The sequence below is a fragment of the Oncorhynchus mykiss genome, chromosome 28 (assembly GCF_013265735.2).
Source record: "Oncorhynchus mykiss isolate Arlee chromosome 28, USDA_OmykA_1.1, whole genome shotgun sequence".
Taxonomy (NCBI): Eukaryota; Metazoa; Chordata; class Actinopteri; order Salmoniformes; family Salmonidae; genus Oncorhynchus; species Oncorhynchus mykiss.
The window spans coordinates 32209313-32223871 of record NC_048592.1 but is presented as its reverse complement, the minus strand read 5'-3'; the positions used below and the strand labels follow the sequence as shown (position 1 = coordinate 32223871).

The following is a 14559-nucleotide window of genomic DNA, read 5'->3' as shown; positions in this document are numbered from 1 at the left end:
AAATGTTCCATACACACAAAAAGCTTATTTCTCTCAAATTTTGTGCACAAATTTGTTTACATCCCTGTTAGTGAGCACTTCTCCTTTGCCAAGATAATCCATCCACCTGACAGGTGTGGCATATCAAGAAGCTGATTATAAACAGCATGATCATTACACAGGTGCACCTTGTGCTGGGGACAATAAAAGGCCACTCTAAAATGTGCAGTTTTGTCACAACACATGATGACAGATGTCTCAAGTTTTTTGAACTGCAACTCTGTAAAACCTTTGAAAATTGTTGCATGTTGCATTTATATTCAGCATAAATGTCAGTGTGAAAAGGTGTCCCATGGTCTGTTTTTAAATCAATGTACTCCAAACACTGGTGGTAACCAGATGATCCCAATAAGTTATGTAGCCTAGTAAACGATGCCCCCCTCTGGTATGTTCTATTGCAAACTGTCTGGAGCTTCTGGTTTCCTACTCAAATATATTATACTTATTAAACCGGCAATATGTAAGCAAACAAAATCAGAAAAAAAACAGGTGGAAGGATCACACACTTTAATGACACAGCAATAAAGCGTAACGGTATCAAAAACATCATGCAATACATTTACAGTAAATATTGAATTATACTTCTGCCAAAAGATGCTTCAGTGCTACATATTACACTGAGTATACAAAACATTAAGAATACCTGCTATGACAGACTGACCAGGTGAAAGCTATGATCCCTTACTGATGTCACTTGTTAAATACCCTTCAAAAATCAGTGTGGATGAAGGGGAGGAGACAGGTTAAAGAAGGATTTTAAAACCTGGAGACGATTGAGACCTGGATTGTGAGTGTGTGCCATTCAGAGGGGTATTTAAGTGCCTTTGAACGGGGTATGGTAGTAGGTGCCAGGTGCACCGGTTTGTGTCAAGAACTGCAACGCTGCTGGGCTTTTCACACTCAACCGGTTCCTGTATGTATTGATAAGGGTCCACCACCAAAAGGACATCCAGCCAACTTGAAACAACTGTGGGAAGCACTGGAAATAATATGGGCCAGCATACCTGTGGAACGCTTGGCACATTGTAGCCCATGCCCTGACGAATTGAGGCTGTTCTGAGGGCAAAAGGGCAACTCAATTTTAGGAAGGTGTTCCTAATGTTTGGTATTCTCAGTGTACACATTATGTATACAGGATATTTAATATTGTTGCTAATGATATGAAAAAAAAGTACACAAGTATATGGATAAAACAGAACACTGGCCCTGAATATGGCAATGTTGATGGCTGCTTGAAGGAATTCCATGTAAACAATGATTTCTTCAGACACTTTTCTAACTAACACCTCATAGTTTAGAACTAGGCAAGAATTCAGCTAAAGATAAATAGAGTAGAGCAATAAGAAGACTGTTGTACATATACAACATTTTGTCCAAAAGTATATCAAGAAGATTAGGAATGTAAGAAAAAAATGTCATTTGATAACATCTGGAGTTTTGTGCAAATATCACGTGAGAAAAGAATTGTGGTAAATGATCAATACTGTGCCTCATATATTCAAAAATGTTTGAAAACAAGGCAGTAAAAGTCCAGAGGATTTTGGAAGAGTTTCTCTCCTGGCTGGCTTTGGCATGCCAGTTGCCACCCTATACCACTGACACAGCACATGTTCTAATTCAACAAAAGCTGATAAACTTACAAAGAGCACCCTCATGATGTGGGCAAACAATGAACGTAGTTTATTCTGCAGCACAAATCAAATAAAAATAGGTAAGAACACCTAGATTAATAAATAAAAAAACACTAAAACCCCTCAGCCAGTGCTCTTCAATTTTGAAGGGTCACAATTGTGGGGGCACAGACCCTAGGTAATGATACTTAGCCACGGTGCCTCCAGAACTCATTTAAGGAAGTGCATTGACGGTAAGGCTTCTAGAAACTACACGTCTCTGATTTAGTGGCGCTCTTGGTTCCCTATGTGGAGACATTGCATGCACACATCACTGACAGAGAGAGAAACAGAAACGATGGTGAGGTAACTACGGGAAAAGTTGTTTTATCAGGAAATTGCTTAACTACAGTGTATTTTGGCACTTAGTCATTTCTGGATATGTATTAGAAGAGGAGAGATCCAAGGTGAGAAACAGTCGTAACACAGGGTCCCTGCTGAGGCTTCTACAGGCGATAGTGTGCATTGTTGACAGCTAGCTATAGCGCCAAGATTGAGGGTACATTGTAGCTAGCTAGTTATAGCGCTCAGATTTAGTTGGCCCTTCTGCTTGCTCCAACTACAACCTCAAGGCTGAGAATGACCACCTACCTAGCGCAGATAGTTAGTTACATTTGACTGTGACCTTAAAAAGTGTAATTACTTTACGGTATATAGATTTAAATTTGTATAAAAGCTATAGTACGATTCAATTTCCAGTCATGTGTCCCAGGAAGTGCCCTTCGCTACTCGAGACCTGTCATGTGCTGACAAAACTGAGGATAGATCACTGAATGAAATATGAAGTCCATGCAATTCATGAAGTGCTTAAGTGTTCTACGTAAAACCGTTTGCTTTGGCCCACTTTAGACAAACATACACCAGTCTCTTCAGTGTGCTTCCCTGGCGTCTTCTTCTGTGACCGGTTTCTACTGTAGGAATCCCCTCCCCTGGCCTAAAGCCCCAGATGATGGAAACTTTAGGTGGGAAAAAACAGCTCTGGCTGACTCTACTTTAGCATCACACACACCCAGAGTGCCACAATCTGAGGCTGAATGTTTTTGTCAAAGTGCAGGATAACCAACCACAGCTCTAAGCTGCTGAAGGACATGTTACTATATTTAGCACTTGGCTCAATGACTAAACCCTGCTCTATCCATTCACTGGTCTTGTACCAAAACATGTAGAGCAAACAGAGATTTGTATAAGTATGGGCCATGACCTCTATCGCAAAAAACAAGTCTACAAAAACCACCCATAACGGAGACCATTGAGTCCAAGGAGAGTACCAAAATAGCTACAGACAGATCCTGGTACACTCTGATCTACATTAGCTACATGACCTTATTTTCTGCTTTCTGGCTACAGTGTTATTGTGTCTGTCACAATATGTAAACTTGTCAAGATGAAGACCAAGGATTAACTCTACAGTAGCGACATCTACACACCAAACTTAAATCCACTGACTTGGCCCATCCTATGTCAATGTCAACGCAAGCTCCTTGATAAGATAAATAAAATCTGTCTTGAAAAGGCAGTTGTTAAAAAAAAAAAAATACATTGTAAGATACAAAGCTACAGTAACTTCAAAATGGCAGAAGTCCAGTCGAGTATTTTATCAGACCTTTAAAAAAAAAAATTTAAAAAAAGGGAGATCTGGACCCGAACAGACCCGAGAACAACCAGACGTAGACCGGACCCATACCTTAAGGGGTCAGGGTCTAGACCAGATCCGATTGTACCAGAGTGACACATTTATGTTAATCAGCCAAGTTTATCTTCCGGCTAATAAATAGGTCTTTATATATGTTGGCTCTCCATAAGTCAATAGATTCACCTTATTAGCGTAAAATAAAACATTTCTAGGTAATGCAGAGACGTGGTCAGATCCATTTATGTCCACTCTGGTCTATCAGCTGTAGTTACATAGACCCGGATCAGAGGGTCAACTACAGAATTTCAGTCACAGTAATTGAGTCCCACCCAGACCCATAGAGTCTAGATCCTTCAAACTCAACTTTGGACCTCGAAGCCAGTCCCACTATCTTTTTTCATTGTTCCCCCTTAAAATCAGGGACTGATTTAGACCTGGAACACCAGGCGGGTGAAATTAATGATCAGGAATAACAGAAAACCAGCAGGCTCCGGACCTCGTAGTGTAAGAGCTCAATACCCCTGTTCTAGAATGTCCACTCAAAAGAGTGAAATCAGAGCCTTAGATCAGTATGATGTTATACAGTCTCTCTCTGGATATACAGTATGTCTCTGGATATAACCATTCAGTGCAAAGGGGGGACAACAATAACAGAAAGATGCATAGAAGCAGAACTCAGGCCCATACCCCAATCACTCAAAATATAGGGAATGCTTCAAGAGAACGAGATGATTTACCTGTCAAATTACATAAAATCCATAATATAATTCTTCAAAGCCTGGATTAAATTCTAACAGGTTTTTGATTATGATTGCTAATCCCAACCAGTTCTCTGCTTTCAGAGAACAGGTGAAATTTAGTGAATACTGGTTGTTTTTCCAAAAGGCATCTTTACCTTCAAGTTCTTAAGCTCAGCTTCTAGGCACCTTCCGTTCAATGAACAGTAGCAACAGAGAATGTCCTGTGTGAGTGGGCAGGAAAGTAGGTACCACGATGAGCAATATGAAACGACAGCTGGGCTTGACCCTACCACACTAAATTCAAAGTTCACAGTCAAAACCCAGGGTCGTAATTCACTAGTGCACACCGTAGCAAAACAATGTGCAAAGGAAAACAAGTGTCTTACTGGACAAGTTTAGGTAGTCCCTCCCTGTTTCAGTTAGTTTTCTTCCATTTGGTGCCTAATGAATATAACCCAGGACTAACAGACCGTAGAGGCTTCTTCCACTACCTAGCTCAAAGAGCTAAAAGTCTTGGAACAGTTTAGTCTCTAGTCTAGTTCTGTTCTAGTATTTCCTAGGGTTGTTGTAGGACACAGAGAGTGGGGGTGCGCTGGGGCTTGGCACGGCCACAGGGGAGCTGAGCTCTGGGGGGTACGGCTGCAGGCCCATTTGCTTGTTGTCCTGGAGCTTGCGGACCACCACGCGGCAGAAGTCCTCGCTGTGGCGGTGGCAGGTGTCAAGGAGCTGGCGGACCTTGGCGGTACGCGTGGCCCGGTTCACCACCAGCTCGTAGTCCTCGAGCATCAGGAGAGAGCGAGCCAGCAGGGCATCCAGGCTCTGGTTCAGACAGGCCTCCGTCATCTGGGAAACGATATCCTCGCGCCGCACTGCGATCCATCGCGCCACAGGGCCCAGCGTTAGGTCGGGGGGATCCGAAGATGGGTTGAAGTCTGGAGGGTTTGGATAAAGCCAAAGTAGGTATTAGATTAGCAGTGATATAAATAATTGGAACAGTTGTGGCCTGGAACAGCACTGAGGAACATGAAAGCATACCTTAGATAGGACAAACTTTTCAGTGTTCCTCAAGGCTCTGTTCTTGGACCACTGCTGTTCTCTCACACAGTGTACAAAACATTAGGAACACCTTCCTAATATTTAGTTGCAACCCCCTTTGCCCTCAGAACAGCCTCAATTCTCTACAAACTGTTGAAAGCGTTTCACAGGGCCCATGTTGACTGCGATGCTTCCCACAGTTATGTCAAGTTGGCTTGATGTCCTTTGGGTGGTGGACCATTCTTGACACACACGGGAAACTATTGAGTGTGAAAAACCCAGCAGCATTGCAGTTTTTGACGCACTCAAACCGGTGCGCCTGGCATCTACTACCATACCCCGTTCAAAAGGCACTTAAATATTTTGTCTTGTCCATTTACCCTCCGAATGGCTAGCTGGCTGGCTGGCTGGCACACACAATCTATGTCAAGGCTTAATTTTTTAAATATATTTTTTAACATGTCTCCTCCCCTTCTACACTGATTGAAGTAGATTTAACAAGTGACATCAACAAGGATCATAGGTTTCTCCTGGATTCACCTGGCCAGTCTCTTATGGAAAGAGCAGTGTTCCAAATATTCAGTACCAGTCAAAAGTTTGGACACACCTACTCATTCAATGGTTTTTCTTTATTTTACTATTTTCTACATTGTAGAATAACTGGGAAGACTTCAACACAATGACATTACACATGGAATCATGTAGTAACCAAAAACAAAAGTTAAATCAAAATATATTTTATATTTGAGATTCTTCAAAGTAGCCACCCTTTGCCTTGACAGCTTTGAACACTATAGGCATTCTCTCAACCAGCTTCATGAGGTAGTCACTTGCATTTAAAATTAACAGGTGTGTCTTGTTAAAAGTTCATTTGTGGAATCTCTTTCATTCTTAATGTGTTGGAGCCAATCAGTTGTGTTGTGACAAGGTAGGGGTGGTATACAGAAGATGGCCCTATTTGGTAAAAGACCAAGTCCATATTATGGCAAGAACAGCTGAAATAACCAAAGAGAAACGACAGTCCATCATCGTTGGTTCCCATCGTGAAGCATGGAGGCAGAGGTGTGGTGGTGCTTTGCTGGTGACACTGTCAGTGATTTATTTAGAATTCAAGGCACACTTTAACCAGCAAGGCTACCACAGCATTCTGCAGCAATACACCAGCCCATCTGGTTTGTGCTTTGTCCTGTTGAAAAACAAATGATAGTGGGACTATGACTCAACACACCTCCAGGATGTTTGACCAAGAAGGAGGGCTATTTGATCAAGAAGGAAGGCTATTTGACCAAGAAGGGGGGCTATTTGACCAAGAAGGAGAGTGATGGAGTGCTGCATCAGATGACCTGGCCTCCACAATCACCCGACCTCAACCCAATTGAGATGGTTTGGGATGAGTTGGACCGCAGAGTGAAGGAAAAGCAGCCAACAAGTGCTCAGCATATGGGGGAAATCCTTCATAACTGTTGGAAAAGCATTCCAGGTGAAGCTAGTTGAGAGAATGCCAAGCGTGTGCAAAGCGGTCATCAAGGCAAAATATATTTGGATTTGTTTAACACTTTTTTGGTTCCTACATGATTCTATAGTTTTGATGTCTTCACTATTCAACAATGTAGAAAATATTAAAAATAAAGAAACTCTTGAATGAGTAGCTGTGTCCAAACTTTGGCTGGCTGGCTGGCGGTCTATGTCTCTGTCTGTCTGTCTGTCTGTCTGTCTGTCTGTCTGTCTGTCCAAAAGTATGTCGACACCCTTCAAATTAGTGGATTGGGCTATTTCAACCACATCCGTTGCTGACAGGCTTATAAAATCGAGCACACAGCCATGCAATCTCCATAGACAAACATTACACGCATACACAGTGCCTTCGGAAAGTATTCAGAATCCTTGACTTTTTCCACATTGTTACCAGCCTTATTCTAAAATGGATTATATAAACAAACAAAAATCCTCAGCAATCTACACACAATATCCCATAATGACAACGTGAAAACAGATTAACTAACAATTTAAACAGAAATATCATATTTACATACAGTTGAAGACAGAAGTTTACATACACCTTAGCCAAATACATTTATACTGAGTTTTTCACAATTCCTGACATTTACTCCTAGTAAACATTCCCTGTCTTAGGTCAGTTAAGATCGGCACTTTATTTTAAGAACGTGAAATGTCAAAATAATAGTAGAGAGAATGATTTATTTCAGCTTTTCTCAGTGGGTCAGAAGTTGACATACACCCAATTAGTATTTGGTAGCATTGCCTTTATATTGTTTAACTTGTTTTGGGTCCAATTTTTTGGGTAGCTTTCCTCAAGCTTTCCACAATAAGTTGGGTGAATTTTCCCCCATTCCTCCTGACAGAGCTGGTGTAACTGAGTCAGGTTTGTAGGCCTCCTCGCTCGCAAACACTTTTTCAGTTCTGCCCACAAATGTTCTATAGGATTGAGGTCAGGGCTTTGTGATGGTCACTCCAATACCTTGACTGTGTTGTCCTTAGGCCATTTTTCTACAACTTTGGAAGTATGCTTGGGGTCACTGTCCATTTGGAAGACCCATTTGCGACCAAGCTTAAACTTCCTGACTGATGTCTTGACACGTTGCTTCAATATATCCACGTAATTTTCCTTCCTCATCTTGCCATTTATTTTGTGAAGTGCACCAGTCCCTTGATGCTGCCACCCCGTGCTTCACGGTTAGGATGGAGTTCTTCGGCTTGCAAGCCTCCCCCTTTTTCCTCCAAACATTATGGCCAAACAGTTCTATTTTTGTTTCATCAGACCAGAGGACATTTCTCCAAAAAGTACAATCTTTGTCCCCATGTGCAGTTGCAAACCGTAGTCTGGATTTTTTTATGGCGGTTTTGGAGCAGTGGCTTCTTCCTTGCGGAGCGACCTTTCAGGTAATGTCAATATAGTACTCGTTTTACTGTGGACAAAATATACTTTTGTACCTGTTTCCTCCAGCATCTTCACAAGGTCATTTGCTGCTGTTCTGGGATTGATTTGCACTTTTTGCACTAAAGTACATTAATCTCTAGGAGACAGAACGCGTCTCCTTCCTGAGCGGTATGACGGCTGCGTGGTCCCATGGTGTTTATACCTGCGTACTATTGTTTGTACAGATGAACGTGATACCTTCAGGCGTTTGGAAATTGCTTCCAAGAATGAACCAGACTTGGAGGTCTACAATATTTTTTCTGAGGTCTTGTCTGATTTCTTTTGATTTTCCCATGATGTCAAGCAAAGAGGCACTGAGTTTGAAGGTAGTCCTTGAAATACATCCACAGGTACACCTCCAATTGACTCAAATTATGTCAATTAGCCTATCAGAAGCTTCTAAAGCCATATCATTTTCTGGACTTTCCCAAAGCTGTTTAAAGGCACAGTCAACTTAGTGTATGTAAACTTCTGACCCACTGGAATTGTGATACAGTGAATTATAAGTGAAATAATCTGTCTGTTAACAATTGCTGGAAAAATGACTTGTGTCATGCACAAAGTAGATGTCCTAACCGACTTGCCAAAACTATAGTTTGTTCACAAGAAATTTGTGGAGTGGTTGAAAAACAAGTTTTAATGACTCCAACCTAAATGTATGTAAACTTCCGACTTCAACTGTAAGTATTCAGACCTTTTGCTATGAGACTGGAAATTGAGCTCAGGTGCATCCGGTTTCCATTGATCATCCTTGAGATGTTTCTACAACTTGATTGGACTCCTCAAATACAAGTGTGCCAAGCTTGTAGTGTCATACCCAAGAACACAGTAGCTAGGTAGGTAGTGAGACTAGGAGTTTAATGTTAGTTGTGTCATGTGATTTCATTTGGAACTTTAACTATGTTACCTGGCTGGGGTTGGTATGGCTGTGGCTTCAGGGTGAGGTTGTCCAGGTACGTCACACACTCTGTTTCAGGCAGATCTGGTTTGAGGGGAATGTTGAGCTCATCCAGGGGCCTGGCGCTCTGGGGGTAGTTGTTGAGGTTGTTGTCCCCCTGGCTCGGCTCTCTGAGGGGCTGCGGAGGCTCCAGTGTGTGGGGCATGAACAACGAGGGGGACACTTCTAGGAGGGGTTGGGTGGAGGGGGGGCGACAAGGAGAGGTGGGTGTCAATCAGAGGAGGCTTTTCTCCAGGGAGAAAAGAGAGAACTGGGTATCAATGCAACTCGTATTCAACGCAGAAACAGACTAGTACTCAGGAAACTCGCCATTTCCCTTCAGGGCAAAAAGTTAACTGTTAATCACAGCTGTCAATCACAGTCTAGGAAAGTGGGCGGATTTACCTTTAGAAGGCGGAGCATTGGTGCTAGTGAGGGAGCTTGGTTGGGAGATGTCCGTGTCCTGGGAGGAGCAAGACCCAGAGCCAGAGGTGGAGCTTCCCTATGGCAGTGACAGAGCTTGTTAAAAACATGCACACACCGGAGTGCTCTACATAAGAGTAAACTGGCCCTAAAAGAACAGATACACAGCTCTGGAAAAAATTAAGAGACCATTGCAAAATGATCAGTTTCTCTGGTTGTACTATTTATAAGTATGTGTTTGGATAAAATTAACTACTAACATTTCTCCCAAATGCCAAATAAAAATATTGTAATTTAGAGCATTTATTTACAGAAAATTACAACTGGTCAATGTTGTCAGTAGTTTATAGAATAAAACAAAAATACAGTGCCTTCAGGAAGTATTTAGGCTGTTGGTTGACAAATTCTCTTGTTAAGTGGTCACAAATATATATTTTTTTTCATGGCACATAAGACACCTGTCTGATTCGTGCCTGGACTAATCCATTGCGGAGGCGGCACAGGCCATCACTCTCAGACAGGCATCGGCAACACAAGGCATGCGTGCCATGAGGCTATTTGCCTTGGCACGCCAAGCAATTTGATTAAAAAAAAAAAAAAAGTGAAATTGCATTGGTTTTTCCATAGATGGCTACTGCTTTGGACCTACCACAGTTCATGAGAGTATTCCTTAGGCCTATAGTATGTGAAGATAATTTGTCTTGGGTATAATTTTAAATGTTGAGTCAAGAAAACTTCATTGTGTAAATTGTTTGCCCTCTGATAGACGCTAACTATCAATTCCCCATTACATACAATATATCACCAGTTGTACATTTACCATTAATCCCAATAATTTCTAATCTACAATGTTTGTTATGGTAATTTCTGATAATGCATTCAATATATTAATATTATTAGTATTAGAGTAGACACGTTGTTTGTAGAGCTCACAACCTGAGACGGCAGGGTAGCCTAGTGGTTAGAGAGTTGGACTGGTAACCGGAAGGTTGCAAGTTCAAACCCCTGAGCTGACAAGGTCTGTCATTCTGCCCCTGAACAGGCCGTCATTGAAAATAAGAATTTGTTCTTAACTGACTTGCCTAGTTAAATAAAGGTAAAATAAAACCTACGCTACACTTATGAGAAACAAGTTCTGCCAATTAATTCATTGTCTTTTGTTTGAAGCGCTCCTGTCAATGTTGAGTAAGGACCCGATTACGCATAGAAGTAGGCCTAGGCTACCTGGCCTATGCACAAATGTACAAACTTGCCCATTTAGGGATGTCTGACAGTATTAACTTACCATACCACGCAAAATAATTATTTAAATCAATCAAAGTCTGTTTTTACATCCATTGAGAATGACAATAGCTTCTCAATGTATTTGTCAAATCTTTCCAGCTCTCTTCCTTTTGAGGACCATCGAGCTTCGGCGCGAATGGAAAAAACATCATGCTCTGATCCAGTGGAAACCTGATTACTTCTCAACTTTGCGCAAATACAGATGTCTGTCCAGATCTCACTGGCGTGGGAAACAGAGCTCAGAATAGTTGATTCAATGTTGCTAGGGCGAGCATCAGGCCTGACAGTTGATAGTTGATACGATTTACTTTCATGTTCGTTGCACAGGCGGAATAGATGGATGAATGTGATTGAAGAACATGAATAAACTGCCACATTTGTGCATCTTAATTATTTCATCAAACCCTTAAAGCATCAGATAAGCTCTGTGCCTATAGTTTATTTTATTAATAAACACACAGGGTGTGTCTATATAATGAAAAATACACGTTCGAAAATGTTGACCTATCAATTGGTAAAAAAAGAGGACTCTCGGTTGACCCAAAAAACATTTTTGCCGGGGACAGCCGGTCATTATACTCACTGGCCAGGGACTGGGGTTGTTCTTCAGAATGTTCAGAGACTTCTCCTCTTCCCTCCCCCTCTCACACACCACGGGTGTGGCAGAGTAACAGCTTGCCCGCCTCATCAGCTAGAGAGAGAGAGAGAGAATATATGCTGCTTTATAAACTGGGTGGTTCGAACGCTGAACGCTGATTAACTGACAGCCATGGTATATCAGACCGTATACCACAGGTATGACAAAACACTTATTTTTACTGCTCTAATTACGTTGGTAACCAGTTTATAATAGCAATAAGACACCTCAGAGATTTGTGGTATTATGACCAATATACCATGACTATGGGCTGTATCCAGGCACTCCGTGATACGTTGTGCATTAGAACAGCCCTTAGCCATGGTATATTGGCCATATACCACACCTCCTCATACCTTATTGCTTAAAAATAAACTGATGCAAATCATTGTGTGCATTTCTTTCCACGTTAAACGGTGAATAAGGAAGTGAAAGTAGGGGTTGGATTATTTCTACCAAAATGTGAAGTCATACATTTGTCTCTCTGTTCGTCATTTGTCAAGTCATCCATCTCAAGACATATCAATGAGTCACGATGCGCCAAACCCTGGTCAAGTCTGAAGTCATCAAATTTGGGGCTATCACAAACAGAACTAAAACATTAAAACAATACACAGGGAGGTCATATGAGCCTGGGGATGAGGTTACTTGAGTCATAGTGAATGACTTGGGTCTGTATGTTTCCTGCCAAACCTTTTCCTTTTGACCTGTGTACTGGACAATCTCGCACTGACTGACCTTTGACTTCTTGACCTCCAGCACGGCCTCCAGGACGTTGATTTCATCGAACCTCCTCAGCATTGGCTCCAGCTCCATCACACACTCTGCACAAGACAAGTAGAGACTGTTATGGCTCTATAGTTTTTAGGGACAAATGTATACTTGCAACACCTACATAGATAATACATTGACATCAATGTATTAATTGTACAAAACATTGAGTTAGGTATATTGATCATAAGGGAGGTTTCTGTGCCAAGTAACAAGATAAGGTTAGAATGGCATCTGTCTGAGTCAGTAAAGGTTACTGTGAGTTAAGATGAAAGGTGAGGGGTGATCTCTTACTGAGAAGAAAGAGGTATTTGTTGGCTGTGAGTAGAAGTCCCCATTAGGCACAGATCCAGAATCAGCTTATTTTTCCCAAATCCTAACCATAAACATTTGTGTCACGAAAGCGCCAAACTGTTCTGAGGTCTAGGGGCAACTTCAGCCTATGTGAAGGTAACGAGTTGAGGTCAAAGGTTAGAGGTCATGTCTCTTACGGAGGAAGGATTGCCGTTCGTCGGGGTTAGCGGTCCAGCCGAAAGTCATGAGGTTGATGAGTGTCTCCCTGCTGGGGATGTCCCCTGGCAGACAGTCCAGGCCTGTTTCCGGACGTGCCCCCCGCAGCACGCTGAACATGATCTGCATGGGGTTGGTCGCCTCTGTACAGAAATACAAATGCTCACTCAGTTTTTTTTAACTTCTGAATGAAGATTTAATATCACTTGCGTCTGGAAATCCCACCACTATTTTTGAGCATGCAGAGGACTATAAATGTTAACTCATGAGTTTGGTATATGTCACTGACAAGAAACAGTAAGGTCATGAGGCTAATCTAACGTGTATGTATAGCTGACAACATTTATTTTGAATGAGGTTATATGATTCCATAAAAGAGGTTATTAACATCCATAAAAAAAACACATTGCTTTTACAAACATTCTATACTGCATTCCACCAGTAAAAACAACATCTAAACCTTAAATTACCTTCAAATGGTATCCTCCTGGCCAGCACCTCCCACATAATGATTGCGTAACTAAAATGGGAACATAAAAAAAAAAAGAAGCTTTATTTGACCCACAGTTAGAATAGCAGCCTCTGGGGAGAAAAATAAATATTGATGTCAGATGAGCATTCCCCTCAAAGGGATGTCTAATACTAAGAGTCAGTCATGAATCTCATTTCCTCAGTCGTACACAAAAGGCCAATACACTTCCCAGTGGAGGCATGACTCAGTCACCATGACAGTCTACTGCCCAAAAGCCCCAGTGACTGTGAATCAGTCAGAGGTTAGGGGAACTTGAAGGGCTAGTCTCATATCTCTTTTCAGCATTTCCTTTTGTGACATCTTCACTGAAACAAGGGGTTCCTTTAAGGGGGTGTTCATCTAGAAAGGGCAAGCACCTTAGAGACGCTCACTGAGATCAATGAAATTGAAACTTAACAAAGTACTTCACCGTTTGCTCCGGGAGGAATGTGGATTGATTTACCTAAGGCTAAATACTACACTTGCCTTGAAATACAATCTTCTATTAAATAGCAACTAAACATGATAAGCAACTTCTCCTTTTGAAAACGGCCTGTGGCATCGATAGGAGTCAGACATTTATTCTAGGTGTCAAAATGGACTACAAAGTCTAAAATAGGATAATTTGTCATAGTCAGTCTCGTCCAAAACTGAGATTTGCGAGATTATTTCTTAATTATGGTATGTCACGGAATTAAGGGTACCGTAACAGTTTATTTCAATCCTGCCCACAGCACCCAAGTAATCATCAATTCGGAAAGCAGCTGCATGCAACCCAATTATAATGCCCATGGTACATTTTATTTGACATATATGGGGTTAGTTAGGGACCATCAGTAAATTACATAATGTACATGGGACAATATTTTTAAAATGTCAATAGCTCCAAATTTCAATTACTTAAAAACCTCAAACCAACTCAATTGTAGAAATCCATGTACAAATATTGAACACATTTAATGAGAACTAAAAAGTTGTGCAACATGAAAATACTGTTCCATTTACATTGTGCAATTTATTGACGGTCCTTAACTAGCCCCACAGACAGGCAATCCAAAGTCAAACCAACTTTGCCACGGACGCACACCGGCCGGCTGAAGCTAATTGGCGAAAGAAGTTGGCTAGCTTGCTACAGTAGCTAGTTTAGGCTACTTCCAGACACAAGACCTGGTTAAACTGTTTCAAGTTATCTAAAAAGGGTGATGTACTAACTGTGTACCATTTTGCCAGAGTGAAGTACAAATGCTTCTCACATTCGCACACACACACACAAAAACAAACAAAACCCCATTCGCAGTTTCATTTCTTAATGAAGATAATTGAAACAGAGGCTAAAATCAGGAAGTTCAGCCCCCTTTAAAGTTGTGAAAAATGACACTTCTGCTACTCCCTTTGAAAAATGATATGCAAGGAATGTTGTAGAAACTAATT

At 41.5% G+C, this 14559-nt stretch overlaps 1 protein-coding gene across 1 annotated transcript in view; it reads right to left on the bottom strand.

Moving 5' to 3' along the window:
• Nucleotides 1-531: 531 nt before the first annotated feature.
• LOC110508995 (receptor-interacting serine/threonine-protein kinase 2) overlaps nucleotides 532-14559 on the bottom strand; it is a 21526-nt gene continuing 7498 nt past the window's right edge. The window contains exons 5-11 of the mRNA XM_021589929.2: nucleotides 13088-13137; nucleotides 12599-12760; nucleotides 12075-12160; nucleotides 11283-11390; nucleotides 9398-9494; nucleotides 8963-9178; nucleotides 532-5014 (exon numbers count right to left, since the gene is read on the bottom strand). Of these exons, the coding sequence (XP_021445604.1) occupies nucleotides 4629-5014; nucleotides 8963-9178; nucleotides 9398-9494; nucleotides 11283-11390; nucleotides 12075-12160; nucleotides 12599-12760; nucleotides 13088-13137 (1105 nt within the window). The 3' untranslated portion in view covers nucleotides 532-4628. The remainder of the gene's footprint in view (nucleotides 5015-8962; nucleotides 9179-9397; nucleotides 9495-11282; nucleotides 11391-12074; nucleotides 12161-12598; nucleotides 12761-13087; nucleotides 13138-14559) is intronic.